This window comes from Nerophis lumbriciformis, linkage group LG32 (genome assembly GCF_033978685.3).
Source record: "Nerophis lumbriciformis linkage group LG32, RoL_Nlum_v2.1, whole genome shotgun sequence".
NCBI classification, from domain to species: domain Eukaryota; kingdom Metazoa; phylum Chordata; class Actinopteri; order Syngnathiformes; family Syngnathidae; genus Nerophis; species Nerophis lumbriciformis.
This window is the reverse complement of record NC_084579.2, coordinates 19,288,033-19,303,116: the sequence shown is the minus strand read 5'-3', so window position 1 is coordinate 19,303,116 and position 15,084 is coordinate 19,288,033. Positions and strand designations below refer to the sequence as shown.

Genomic DNA, 15,084 nt, shown 5'->3' with positions numbered 1-15,084 from the left:
CTTCAAAAAGCTAAACAGACTCAATAACTCCACGGTGACATTTTAATGAATTTATTGTGGAATTTGTGAAACTTGAAACAATACAAAAAGAATGCTATTATAAGTTAATACCAACGCAGACCCTTGTAAACGTGTTAGTGTATCAGATAATGCTAACGATGCTAGCTTGATTACGCTACGAAAGCACGTGCAAACATGAATGAAAACACTACTACGAAACATGTGACGGTTGAATAAGTATTGTTTTAGTCATACTGCAAAACCTACAAATGTTGCTTGGAGTGATGCATGAAGAAACCATACCAGTAGAAACGCTATCGACGAATAGTAGATGGAGCTGAATTTGATTGCCAAATGGGAAACGTTTTCTGAGGTCTTTGCATGCAATGACCTCAATGATAATAATGTTAATAAATTATCTACTAAAAAAGTAAATATTCTGTGGTACATTACAAGGGACATGTATGTGGTAGATGAGAGTAAAATATAGTGTAATTGCAGGAAATGTTGTCATGATTTTCAAAATTGTCTTTTAGGGTTTGCGTGACAGCACTTTTCCTCTTTTTTTTCTCAGTTTTCCTCTTTTTTTCTCAAAGGGTGCTCACATCCCTGAGACTGTGTTTTAGCCTTTTTTAATTGGAAAAAGTCGCAAGTGAGATCTGTTTTTTTGTTTACTTTGATTAGACTGTATTCCTTTTATAAGTACCTTTGACTTTGGAATATCTACATTTCATTAACCATTTCTTTAAAGAAAAACGCCATAGATGTGACAGCTCGTCAATGATGGGAAAAGATTATGAAAATGTATAGTCGAAGACAACCCTACATAAGTTCCAATTGTGAGACCGCTGAGACTTATTAAACATTGATGAAAAATACTATAATATAGAGCATTTTAATAAGAGTTGTTTGTGTCAAAACATTCCATCTCAATGTATGAGATTCTTCCTGCCCTTTCCCTGTGAAGTCTTCTCTGCGTACGTCAATCATTTAACCTCACATAAACGGATTCGACATTCCAACATATTATTCATTGTTCCTCGCTTCCAGACCCTCCCTGTTCTGTGGCCGCCCCCCCTTTCTCCCCCCTTGATCTCCACCACTTTGTGGCTCTCGGCCCGTTTCCTTCGTACGTGATGGCGGTGCAGATAGATCTATTCCTTCTGGAGGGTTCCCTCACCCCTTTTCCAAATCCCAAACAGATTTCACTCTGATTTTTTTTCAAAGATAAATGTCAATTGTCTTCATTGGGTTTGCACATCTTCGTACTTCATGCATTTTGGCATTAAAAATCCATTTGCTTCGCTTTGTTTGATCCTCACCTGCTGTTTTTTTGATACACCATTTACATTATAACAGAGACATGCATGTTTAACGTGTTTATCAACACCTCTGTGGGTTTTTTATATGGTATTCTAACCCAATTTAATGTGGTTATGTTATCATGAAAAGCCAATTATATCCAAATTATTATTAATGCATCCTGCCATTCAGATTGTTAGTACCATTGCAATTTGAAATGTAAAGCTTTAACACAAGTCAGGAGCATTTATTTTATTTGTTTTATCTTAATTCCCCTACAGTTGGGAAGTAGCATTTGATATTAAGACATTGTGTTAAAATAAATAGTGCTAGGAGTCTCAAAAGAAGTCAAGACAGTTGATTTAAGTCATAAAAAGTTGAGAACGCTAACACAGCATAAAATGTGTCTTGGCTGGTCCACCAGTGATATAGGCCCATTATACTCTGTGATCAGACGGTTGCCATGGCAATGACATACATTATGTTCTCTTCATTAAAAATTTGTGCTGTTATTTTAAAATGTTGCTTTAATGTACGTGACTGCCTGCCTTACAGGGATATCACGTACAGCATCCTGTTTGAAGCCGTGACCACCTTGCTGGTGTTCTTCTCCTACCAGCTGTTCTCCAAAGACATCCTCAGAGACTGTTTAATCTACCGGCACATCATGAAGGGGCGATGGTGAGTGTGCATACACACACCCAGACACAGCATAGAATATTTCAAGAATGTCACTAATTTCTCAATAATTTATAAATTAACAATACAAATTCAGAACCTCATAAAATTGCCAACAAGTTGAATATTGCAAATTACCGCTTCACTCTAAACCTGAGCATTTATATTATATAAATATACCGTATTCTTCGGACTATAATTCACAGTTTTTTTCATAGTTTAGCCGGGGGTGCGACTTATACTCAGGAGCGACTTATGTGTGAAATTATTAACACATTACCGTAAAATATCAAATAATATTATTTAGCTCATTCAAGTAAGAGACTAGACGTATAAGATTTCATCGGATTTAACGATTAGGAGTGACAGATTGTTTGGTAAACGTATAGCATGTTCTATATGTTATAGTTATTTGAATGACTATTTGAATGTTACGTTAACATACCAGGCACGTTCTCAGTTGGTTATTTATGCGTCATATAACGTACACTTATTCAGCCTGTTGTTCACTATTCTTTATTTTTTTTAAATTGCCTTTCAAATGTCTATTCTTGGTGTTGGATTTTATCAAATAAATTTCCCCCAAAAATGCGACTTATACTCGAGTGCGACGTATATGTTTTTTTCCTTCTTTATTATGCATTTTTGGCCGGTGCGACGTATACTCCGGAGCGATTTATAATCCGAAAAATACGGTATATGGCATATATCACAATGAGGGATGGGTCCAGAATTCATTACTTAACAACAAAAACATGCACCTAATTTTGATGCCGGCCAAAGGACGCAGTGACTAAGATGGAGATTACCGCCTGGCCTTGGAGACAGGGGTGACTTCACATAGTAATTCACCAGTCGAAGCCGGTCTGCATTCCATTCTTCTTCTTATTGTTGACTTACTGTTCAACAATGTCTGCCTTCTACGTCATTGAGTTGCAAAATGTCTCCTAAAAGTTGTCTAAGTTCTTAATTCGTTCCCAATGTGGGCTGTCCGCAATCTGTTGATGATACGGAGCACTTTGGATCCTCTCCAGTCCGTCGTGAGATTATCAGCCTCTTGTCTGTCTTTCTGTGCTACCAGACAGTTTCATCATGCACATCACAAACACTGTCTTCATGTCTTCATTCCATTGCTGTAATAAAAACAGGGAGGGATAGTTGGGGGGGAAAAAAAAAGAAAAATAGGAAATGTCCAAGCAGCCATCACCCTTGTCTCTTCTGTGACCTTTCATTCGCCGTCAACAGCCTTTGGAGGGATGTGTTGCGTTTATGATGCATTCAAGAGAGCTAACCACATATCCAATAGTTCGTCTTTGTATTAAGCACTAATGCACAAACTATTTACCACATAGTGCACAGTACATGATACGTTTCTTCTTATGCCGCATTAGCAAAGGTTTTTATTGTGCAAAATACCTATTTTGTGTGCTAAAAACAGTATGTCAACCATTGCAAGATGCAGTATTCTGTAATTCAACTTTAACTGTGCTTCCATCCACTTGTGATTTGTACTGCATAAAAAATAAAAAATTTGTCTGGTGGGTTACATAGTGGTCATCTACGGCCAAGCTGTTACTGATGCTATGAATACCTTACCGTACTTTTTTTCTTCTCCCCTCCAGTTTGTCGCTGACTAGTCGCCTCGTGAAGACGCTGCTCTATAACTTCATCAGACAAGAAAAATGTCCGCCCCCGGCAACCCACATCTTTGAGCCAAAAGCTGAGGGTGGCCTGCTTTATGGTCTGGCGTCCGGAGTGGCAAGTACGAATATACACACACGCTCCAACTAGAATAACGTACTGTATACTTCACTTTTGGCAAAATCTGAAACGGCATTAAAATGTACAGTGATACTTCAGCTTGTATATGCTGCACTTTTCTTAGGATTAGTTTTTTGACGAAAATGTATGCCAAAAGTTTATCCTGGTTTCCATATGCTTGACGGGTTATTGTGCAACCAAGCATTGCAAATAACAGCAGAACCGTGTGTCCAAACATACAATGTCTGTGTGTATGTGATTCATTTGTTCATTGAGTGCACACAAACTGATGAACAACTCTGTATCTGTCTCCTTTTTTCCTCCTACCAAGCTCTGTGCTCACTGCCCAGATGAGGCCTTCAAGCGCATTGTGTATTTCTGAATAGACTTTCAGACAGTCTGGGCCTTTTTATAGAAAACACCTGCAAAATAACTTGGCATATTGACAAAGAAAGTGCCAGCACTTTCATAAAGAAGGTGACACGATTGTAGCTATTGTTATTTGGAAATGTAGTATTCTGATTTGTTTGTGTGATACTTAAAACCAACAAGGCAACTATTTGGACAAATAACCAATGGAATGGCCAAACATCCAACAAATTATTAACCAACCAATCATCTTACTGTCTAACCAATTCACTACGCAAAGAAATGGTCAGACAACTAACCAACCTGCCACCTAACCAAACAAACAGCCAGCCAATCAACCAACTGGTCAAACAGCCTAGGAAAGTTGACCGCCGATCGTCCAAACCAACTAATTTAGAACAAAAGCCAACCAATGGTACCAAATAACCGCCATCCTGCCAACAAAATAAACAGGCAACTTACCCGTCCAAGCTGCAACAAAGCCAACTAACCAACCAAAAGGCCAAAGAACTCACCAACTAACCAAACAACTTGCCAATTAATCAAGTAACAGACCAAAAAAACTACCCAACCATCCAACCTGCCATCTGACCAACCAACTGACCAACAAGCGAGCCAATCACGCAGTCTACTACTAACTAAAGAACAAGCCAAACCATCAGACCAGGTTAACAACCAAACTATCTGCCCAAACAAAACATGACCTTGCAATTAGCATTCGGCAGAGGTAATAATTGTTGGGTTCACAGTTCCACATCAAAAATGTATTTAGCAAACAATAATATTACATTTTTAGTAGCAGAGGAAATGAAATGCAATTGGATTACCAAATTGCTTTCTTGCAACATTCATCCCAGTGAAAGTACTTAAACCATTTAATAGGTTTTTATAACAACTGTATAAGTTTGCTCAGTTGTGTCAAAGCAATTGTGGCTGTAAACTTAAGGGTAAAATCAGTGAAAATGGAAAAATAAGAGGAGCAGTCAAATCACATAAGCACAGCCTCCAAAACACAAAAGTGTTGCCAGTTTTTCCCTTCTCTTTTCTTTCATGTGATGCCCGGTTCATGAATGATTTGAGGAATGAACGTGTGAGTTGTGCTGACATGCATGCAAAGCAGCGCGGATAAAAGTGATGTTTTCAAAAATGAGCACAGCTTGTGCGCGCGTGTTTGCGTGTAGGCTCTGGTTGTTGGCGTGCTGAGTGTGCGTCTGTCTTGTGTGAGCAAGTGCAAGAATAGATGTGCACCCACGGGTTTCCCCGCACTGATAAGCGCTCTTTGTGGGGTGCTGTTGGCAGATTACGTCCTGTGAGGCATCAGCATTCACCGGCCTGTCTGTCACTGTGTGTGTGCATGTGTGTCGGTGGCCACAGACGGCCCTGATGAGTTATGGTGCCCTGTCCTGTTCCGTAATCCCCCAGAGCCCGTCTGTCTGCAGCCGCCTCCCTTGTACACACACGCACATCAACAAAAGACACTGGAGCTCTTATAGTCGTAGCTCGGAGACAACGCTTGTTTTATTTCCCCGTCTCGTTAAATGTGCACATCTTATTTCCATGTGGAAAATGTGGTGTTTGCAACGGAAACAACAGAAATCCTTTAAAGCAGTTTTCTAAAGGGGAGGGGATTTTACACTTAAAGGCCTGTGTTATTCTCAGCGGCACTGGAGGAGCTTTTCTGAAGATGATTTTTTCCCCCCCCTTTTCTTTTCGATGCTGCTACAGTATGCATGCATCATGGGAAAATCCTTTGAACATTCTCATTTGTGTGATATTATCTAAAGAACGTGTTGGCGTATTGTCTGTACAACACCAGGAACATCCTCAAAAGGCTCCGACATGTCCTTTGTTTTATCTGTGTTTAGACGACAGTTTCATCTCGATTTACATACTAAATGTCTTTAACATGAAGCAGAATTTAGTGAAGTACGATACAAGAGCTCTATGAAAAGTGTTGTGGGTGTAATGTGATTCCATGATTAGGTTGAAATATACCTAATATAGATGCTTGTGAGTACCGGTACATGAGGTTAGGGGTTAATAGGTGCTATATTAGACTATTTTTCAGCTATTGTGAATATGTCTCAGAGGTCCCACAATATAGTTGGGAAGAGTGTTACCTAAATGTTTAAAAAGTTCTTCTGGGGACATGCCGTTTTTTGTGTCTGTAGCTTTTATAGTAATGAGCTGTGTTAGTACACGCCAGTGTCGGACAGAGTGTATCTCCAAGACGCACTGTTGTGAATTACTCCACTTTTTAAATATCCTCCTGAGAACCAGCTTCCTCTGCAGTGGACATTTGTTTTTATGTATATTTTATTCAGCACTTCATAATAGTTGCAATTAAGATTGGTTGAAGTTTATTTCGAACATGTATGCAAACTCAGCATGATACATCACAGATTATCTTTTTCTTTTTTTTTTACAACATGCTCAATATGAGGTTTCGTATGGGTATCTTTCACATTTGAACCAATACGGTACAAACTCCCGCGAATTGCATATTGATACCAATACTCAACAGTAACAATTTTGGTACTTTTGTGTGTTCATGTGGTAATAATTAGTTTTTTTATTTAACATTTGACCGTAGGCTGATAAATATAACTGTGCTGTCCAGTAGTTTTATCTTATAATTCTGAGTCTCATTTGCAAGTATGCGTTCATTTCAGTCTGTCCTAGGTGTGTTGCCATATCCAGAAAGTAGTCTTTGCCATTAAGTTGATTGTGCCAGTCTTATATTTTGTTGAGCCATAAAAACTGTAAGTAGTGTGCGTCTTACACAGCTGCTTAATTGTAACACACGTCCTAGTTGTAGTTTTCATGATCATAGTTTTCAGTTTCCAAGTTTAAAGGTGTTGGAATCGCCATGCCAAAACACTAATGCTAATCAGTAGCATCTATATGTCATATTTCATTGTACATTAGCATCGAACTAGCTTGAAAAGTTGCGCCTTACTTTTGAACAATTTCTATCGGCATACCTGCTTTGTAGGCATGCTACAAAGCAGGTAAAGTTGCAACATTACTTAGCGGCAGTCCTCTATGAATATGCCTGTTTGCCCGCCAAGTACCTGAGCCAGTGACATCCTGTGCAACAAAAGGTATCGTAATATGGTACTGATTTGTCTTTCATGAATCAGTACTCTGTAGTACTGACTGAATTTGGTCGGTACCCATAAAAGTAATGACTTTCGGACCCATCCCTCGTTGTGATATATGCCATATACCGTATTTTTCGGATTATAAATCGCTCCGGAGTATACGTCGCACCGGCCGAAAATGCATAATAAGGAAGGAAAAAAACATACCGTATTTTTCGGAGTATAAGTTGCTCCGAAGTATAAGTCGCACCTGCCGAAAATGCATAATAAAGAAGGAAAAAAACGTATATAAATCGCACTGGAGCCCGGCCAAACTATGAAAAAAACTGCGACTTATAGTCCGAAAAATACGGTATACGTCGCACTCGAGTGTAAGTCATATTTTTGGAGGAAATGTATTTGATAAAATCCAACACCAAGAATAGACATTTGAAAGGCAACTTAAAATAAATAAATAATAGTGAACAACAGGCTGAATAAGTGTACGTTATATGACCCATAAATAACCAACTGAGAACGTGCCTGGTATGTTAACGTAACATATTACGGTAAGAGTCATTCAAATAACTATAACATATAGAACATGCTATACGTTTACCAAACGATCTGTCACTCCTGATCGCTAAATCCGATTAAATCTTATTCCTCGTTGTCGCTCCTGGTATGCGCCGCTAGCGTCCTTTCTTTCTGCTGCTCGATCGTCGTTTTCTGCTGCATATTTCACTACGTCCAGCTTGTAATCTGCAGTATATGATTTCCTTTTCGGTGCCATTTTTGTTCAGCCCTTCCCTTTATAAGTTACCGCCAATGTAGAAATGATCCATTTTAATAGCTACGGCAGTAGCATATAGCAGTTAGCATCCCATGACCCACCATGCACTTCTGCCATGACCCTCCCCCGCCGAATTCTTATTGGTTGACATGTGTGTGACGATTGCTGACATTTTGCTTCGTCTCTTCCGTGAATTAGATAAATAATATTATTTGATATATTACGGTAATGTGTTAATAATTTCACACATAAGTCACTCCGGAGTACATGTCGCACCCACGGCCAAACTATGAAAAAAACTGCGACTTATAATCCGAAAAATACGGTAACAACGTAATAATGAGTGGGACAGGAGGACTCAAATGTTAGGAACATTAGCATTGCAATGTGAGCTACAGTGCTAACGGTCACATTTTAACAGCAACATCACAGTAGGTTAGTCTATTTGCTAAAGAAAAAATAAATTATCAAAATTACAGCTGCCTAAAAGTTGGCAGAGCCCCAAGCTTTATTGTAAGATGTGTAGCAAAGCCTGCTTCTTTTTTTTTCTCTTTTGCCATGTGTGTCCTGTGTAACGGACATATGGGGCAGACTATCTTGCTCATGAGAAATACCTTTTTTTTCATCATTAAAATGTTTATTTTGCATAATCAAGGACAATGAAAGATAGCAATTAATACATTATATTTTGCTGAGACGAAAAGGCCAACTTATTAACAGGACAAACAGGACCGTTTGGATTTCCTCGCTTTTCCGTTTCCCTTTCCTCTTTCAAGCGTCTTTTTCCACTGTGCAGCTGGAGAAATAACAAATAACCTCACGCTGAGGTCGAATAAAGCTAAAAAGTGGACGTGCGAATGTGCATGTGAGTGCAGGAAATGCGCCTGCCAGACACGCTTCTGTGACACACTTGGTCCAGTCACTCTGGTGCCAGTGATGCGATGAACAAGACTCCATCACAAGTTGGACCCATCTCTCTTGAGATTCTTTTTCCTTTCTCAAGGCCTCATAACCCTGAAAGAAGGTGTGTGCGTGAGAGAGAGAGAGAGAATGTAGACTTTAGTCTCTGTGGGGAAGTCATTTTACTTTCTCTCACACAGTTTGGGAAACCTAGTTGTATCCAGCTCTAGGAAAACATGCCACAGAATAAAGCAGTCCTTCTAATGTCCACCACTAGATGGCAACATGTGTACTTAGCAACCTCCCGTGCTACTGTAGTTTCAGTAGCTCTATCAGGTTGGACCAGCATCAAGCCGCCTCGGACCCCACATCGCTTGCATCATAGATTCCCTGTGGCTAGACGTCCAGGAGCCAGAGGCGGTCATCCATGTGCCTCGGTGCTCACGCTTCTCTTGACGCCTGAGTGCGCCTACACTTCAGTTGAGAAAATCAACACATCCCCCACCAGCAAAAAAAAAAAAGAGACTCCAGTAGCACAAGTTTTTGTTCTCTGGCGCCGTCTATGTTTGCGCTGCAGAGGGCCGAGCATAAGTCCATTGTGCCCATTTTGGTTTGGATTACATCAAGTCTGGCCACACGTTTCCTTTTACATTCATTCCCTCCATCCAACACAAATCAACTTGATTATATTATATACACACTCCTTGTGGATTCGGTAGATCTGACAGAACATTAGGCCCACCTCTCATTTAATACTTGTTGATATTCCATGCTGTGTGTTTGTGTGCCTAATAAAGTGACGCATATGTTGTAATTGTGTCTTCAGGTGGTCTGTGGAGCGTCTTCACATTGGGGGGAGCCGGCAGCAAGGCAGGCGTAGAGCAGGAACACAACCCCTTACCTTTGTCCAATCAGAGCCTTTTGTTACTGCTGGTCCTGGCCAATCTGACGGATGGGCCTGAATGGCCCAACCCTTATCGCCAGGCTATTACTTGCTTCAGAAACACGCAAGGTAACGGATGCTTTAAATCTGCCATGTTGTTTATGTTTTATTAAAAGTTTGGTTATACATTACTATATCGTCTTAGGATAAGATAGGAAAGGATATACTATTTTTTTATTCATTCTACAATTAGGAAATGATGTGGTTGCAACTTACGAGCTTAATTGTTTCTGTGACGGAACTCTTAACTCAAAATACTTGTATCTAAAATGAACTTTTCCCATTTAAATTGATTTGTATTTAATTGGTGCATGCCTCCTCCAAAACAGCACAATTTGAATAAAACTTTTAGATAAGAAATTCTGCATGAAAACAATACAATAGACTGTACTGACTGATACAATAGAATGTACTACTAACAACTATGATAGTTTTATGAAGTAATGTACCGTATTTTCCGGACTATAAGCCACATCCACTGAATTTTTTAATATACATTAGCTGCACCGGATTATAAACTGCAAATATATACTGGTACGTTGTGAAATGAGATAATTAAATAGAAAGATTTTGTAAATGTTTATTTACATACCTTAACTGTTTCCAAACAGTGCCTCTAACACGGCATTAAAATGGCTGAGCAAACAAAACATAAAAGTCATTGTTCGCCCTTTATGAGATGAATAAGATGTTCTCCCATTTAATAATGTTCGAGTTCATCAGGATTCTTCTTCTTTGTCCTATGTGAACACGTTGCATTTTAACAGTTTCTTAAAGTGGATAATTTTGGTTCATTGTTTTATTTATTTGCTTAATCCATTCTATAATTTAGCCATTAGCGAAGACAAATTCATAGATTAGCTGCACATTTTGTATAACCCACAGAGTTCAAAGCTTGGGAAAAAAGTAGCGGTTTAAAGTCCGGAAAATACGGTATTATTAATGTACAGCATTTACATTTTAATAGTGGATTTCTTCGGTATCTCTTTCCAGTTGCTTTTCAGTCAAACACACCATCAGCAGCTTTCCCATATTTTCATGGATAAATGTCTGCTGTTTAGATATTATTTTAACATTATTTTCAGACTAGCAGTGATAGGCTCCAATTGCTTCACCAAGTTGGTGACATTTTCTGCCATGTATTTGATTGATTTCTTACCTTAATACAATGAATAGCATCCGTGTCGTCTTCTCAGCACTGTCTTTCACACTCATTTTCTTCCTTCCCATAGCTGGAAAACAAAATGATGTCGATCTCCAGATATTTTAGGCGGATCTTATGGGGTTCACTGTGGCATTTGCTACGTCAACTAATGGCGGGGATGCTTGTAACTCCAAGTTTGCTTGCAACTTTGAGCATAAATTAGTCATGGTGCAGCTCCTATCTCAAAACACTCTTAAATTGGGGCACTCTTAAATGGGAGCTGCACTTTTTTTCCATTTTTCAATTTTAATTATTTACACAAGCACACATACAGTATTTTTTCTTTTTTTCATGCATTCTAACTTGAAAATACACATTAGTAAAAGTACCATGAATTGAATAACGTGGACCTCGACGTAAACAAGTTGAAAAACGTATTCGGGTCTTACCATTTTTAGTGGTCAATTGTACGGAATATGTACTATACTGTGCAATCTACTAATAAAAGTCTCAATCAATCAATCATCAAAAGTCAGCTAACAATGGAATCAATGGGAGCCGCTCTATTCCGCTTACAAGGTGCTCTAAAAACATCCAAAATCCTCAATCATTGTTCTATATACGCACACTAAGTATTCATGTAATGTAGTAACAGGCACAATATGTCAATTATGCTAAAAATTATTTGTCTACCTTAGCGCTTATAAAAAAGATATCACTAATACTTTGTTAATATTTAGGTCACATGATGTGAATGGAGTATTGTGGGTGTTTTTTAGGGTTAGGGTTTTTTTTAGAGGGGTTTGTGGGCGGAACAGTGTCCTCCCATTATCTGCATTGTTAGCCACCTTGTTGTTGCCGCAATTTAAGAATTATAATGCATAAAAAAAGAAACGTGTTCTTGTGAAAGGTAAGCAAAATTCCAAAATAGAAGTGTCCAGAGGGGAACTGCACTTTTTTAGGAATTTTGCCGATCTTTCACAATCATTATTCCGCTCAGTGGCCTCGTGGGTAGAGTGTCCGCCCTGTGATCGGTAGGTCGTGAGTTCAAACCCCGGCTGAGTCATACCAAAGACTATAAAAATGGGACCCATTACCTCCCTGCTTGGCAATCAGCATCAAGGGTTGGAATTGGGGTTTAAATCACCAAAAATGATTCCCGGGTGCGGCACCGCTGCTGCCCACTGCTGCCCTCACCTCCCAGGGGGTGAACAAGGGGATGGGTCAAATGCAGAGGACAAATTTCCCCACACCTCGTGTGTGTGTGACAATCATTGGTACTTTAACTTTAACTTAATTATGAGTGATCAGAACACACATTTTTTTTAGCCCTCTAAAACATCTTCAAAACCCTCCAGCAATGTTGTATATACACACTGCAAATATATATATATAATGCAGTAACAGACACGTTCATAACAATATGTAATATGTACAATATTCACCGTATTTTATGCACAACTGGAACTAATTCTTCGGCGCATGCATTTCCGTTTCCATGGCAGCGCACTTCCGACTTCCTACAACAAATTTGTTCCTACTTTCGGAATCAAACGCGAGTGTACTTTCTAATCATGGCAGACTTTGCAATAGACAACGAAGACAACTATTGTTGGACAAATGAGGATTCACAACCTTATCTTTTTTAAATTAAATATACGGAGGATGAACTGCTGCATATAGAAGCGAGCTCGAAGACGAGGCTGAAACAACGACGAGAGACGAGAGAGTGTGACATGGTCACGCTGCAAATCTAGAACGTAGAGCCAAGCTATGCCGAATAAATGGATAGCTTACCCAAATCAACTGGATACATTCCCGGCCAGCTGGACCAAATGGGCAACTGTCCATCGACTAAGTCACTATAATATTGATCATGAAACATGCAGCACATCACCTTACACTACAGTACATACGCTGTCAAGTTGGCTGTGTACAAACAAAACATGAAATGTGGGTTAATACTTCACAGATACTCTAATATGATTGTTCATGTTTTTAAGTCAGTACAAACTGATGTTCTATCGCAGTGTTGTGCATTCCAAATCTCTTTCCGTAGTTAGCTAATACGGCGAATACCGAAGCACGCCGATGTGAGACGCTAGAAAAAGAGTTACTCTGTGTTCGTTCTTACAATAACAATGTCGCTACAGCTTGATTATTATACAGGTTACGGAACATAAATTAAGTATTGTTGACGGTTTTTAATGCATTTTTAAAGTTATTTAGAGGTATAATGGATTGCTCCCATTAGCTGCATTGCTAGCCACCAAGAACAAGTCGATTTATTGGTTAGAATGCGGGGGGAAAAAATGTGTGTTCTTGTTTCTCTTAAGGATTGTGAACGATTGGCAAAATTCAAAAAAAGTGCAGTACCCCTTTAAAGCATAGTCATTGTAGCTTGTCAGCTTGTATACTGCAGCCTAAATCTACTGTCCATTGAAAATAAGTCTACACTCAGCCATTTTTGTCGAAATGTCTGGCAACACAGGTGAGAACACTTAACTGTGAACATGTCCAAATTGATGAAATGACCATGTAATGCATGGTGGAAGGTGGGGTGTTGCACAACCAATACCATAAAGTTCATGTTATTGCAGTCTCACTATAATAAACACGCCTCTGTGTCTCGTGCAGACACATCGTCAATTCCTGTGGAGCAAGCTCACACCTTCCAGATCAATTTCAACAGCCTGTACACAGCACTGTGTGAGCAGCAGTGCTCCGACCAGGCTACGTTGCTGCTGTACACTCTGCTCCACCAGAATGCCAACATGAGGACCTACATGCTCTCTAGAACCGACATGGACAATCTGGTGGGTTGTGTAGCAGCCATGAGTCTCGTCTGAACTGGACTCTTGAGTTCTACGAGACTCCGTTTTGTTGAAGGAATATTTCTGATACCCATCTCTTCCATCAGGTGTTGCCCATCCTAGAGATCCTTTACCATGTTGAGGACAGAAACTCCCACCACGTCTACATGGCCCTCATCATCCTCCTCATCCTCACAGAAGACGACGCCTTCAACCGCTCCATCCATGAGGTGGTGAGTAGCACACACATCAGCCACTCTACTCACTGCTGAAGGGGCCACAACCTTAAAGCATGTTTTGTCACAGGTATTAAAGAATGTCACGTGGTACTCGGAGAGGTCGTTGACCGAGATCTCCCTCGGCAGCTTGCTCATCCTAGTGGTGATTCGCACGATCCAGTTCAACATGACCCGCACAAGGGTAACACCTGAGCTCTACCAATTGAATGCCATGTAATGTAGTAGTAGCATCCATATACTTATGCAAGCTAATGTCTCCTCCAATTAAGGATAAGTACCTACACACCAACTGTCTGGCTGCCCTTGCAAACATGTCAGCCCAGTTCCGATGTCTCCACCAGTACGCTGCCCAGCGCATCATCAGGTAGCACTTAGTGATTGTTCACTTTATTACCTATTCTGGGCCTCTTCTCTGTTACACATTAAAACATTTATTAGTGTGAGACACTATGATTTTTTTCCAACAATAACAGGGCTATATTGAATAATAGGAGTATTTGTTATTTTTGAAGAAAACCATGGCAAGATACAGTATATCTTTTTTTTCTGTTCAAAATAAATAAAAACAATTAAAAAATCAAAATTAAAAAATAATTAAATTAATAAAATTTACTTAAGAAATAACCCCGATGTTTGTACTCAAATTCCAGCGCATCATCAGGTAGCACTTAGTGATTGTTCACTTTGATACCTATTCTGGGCCTCTTCTCTGTTACACATTAAAACATTTATTAGTGTGAGACACTATGATTTTTTTCCAACAATAACAGGGCTATATTGAATAATAGGAGTATTTGTTATTTTTGAAGAAAACCATGGCAAGATACAGTATATCTTTTTTTTCTGTTCAAAATAAATATAAACAATTAAAAAATCCAAATTAAAAAAAATGATTAAATGAATAAAATTTGCTTAAGAAATAACCCCGATGTTTGTACACAAATGCAATTTGAATACATGTAATTTATTTGCACAAAACGTTATAACAGTTTTATCTAAAGTTCTTTCAGGCTGTAAGGTAAAAGAGCTGGCATGATCAGTCTAAGTGTGTACATTATT

At 39.2% G+C, this 15,084-nt stretch overlaps 1 protein-coding gene across 1 annotated transcript in view; it reads left to right on the top strand.

Moving 5' to 3' along the window:
* dym (dymeclin) overlaps window positions 1–15,084 on the top strand; it is a 134,598-nt gene that overhangs the window by 28,513 nt on the left and 91,001 nt on the right. Inside the window, exons 7-13 of the mRNA XM_061927506.2 lie at window positions 1,858–1,983; window positions 3,603–3,742; window positions 9,713–9,898; window positions 13,611–13,789; window positions 13,894–14,019; window positions 14,093–14,206; window positions 14,295–14,389. Coding sequence (XP_061783490.1) covers window positions 1,858–1,983; window positions 3,603–3,742; window positions 9,713–9,898; window positions 13,611–13,789; window positions 13,894–14,019; window positions 14,093–14,206; window positions 14,295–14,389 — 966 coding nt within the window. The remainder of the gene's footprint in view (window positions 1–1,857; window positions 1,984–3,602; window positions 3,743–9,712; window positions 9,899–13,610; window positions 13,790–13,893; window positions 14,020–14,092; window positions 14,207–14,294; window positions 14,390–15,084) is intronic.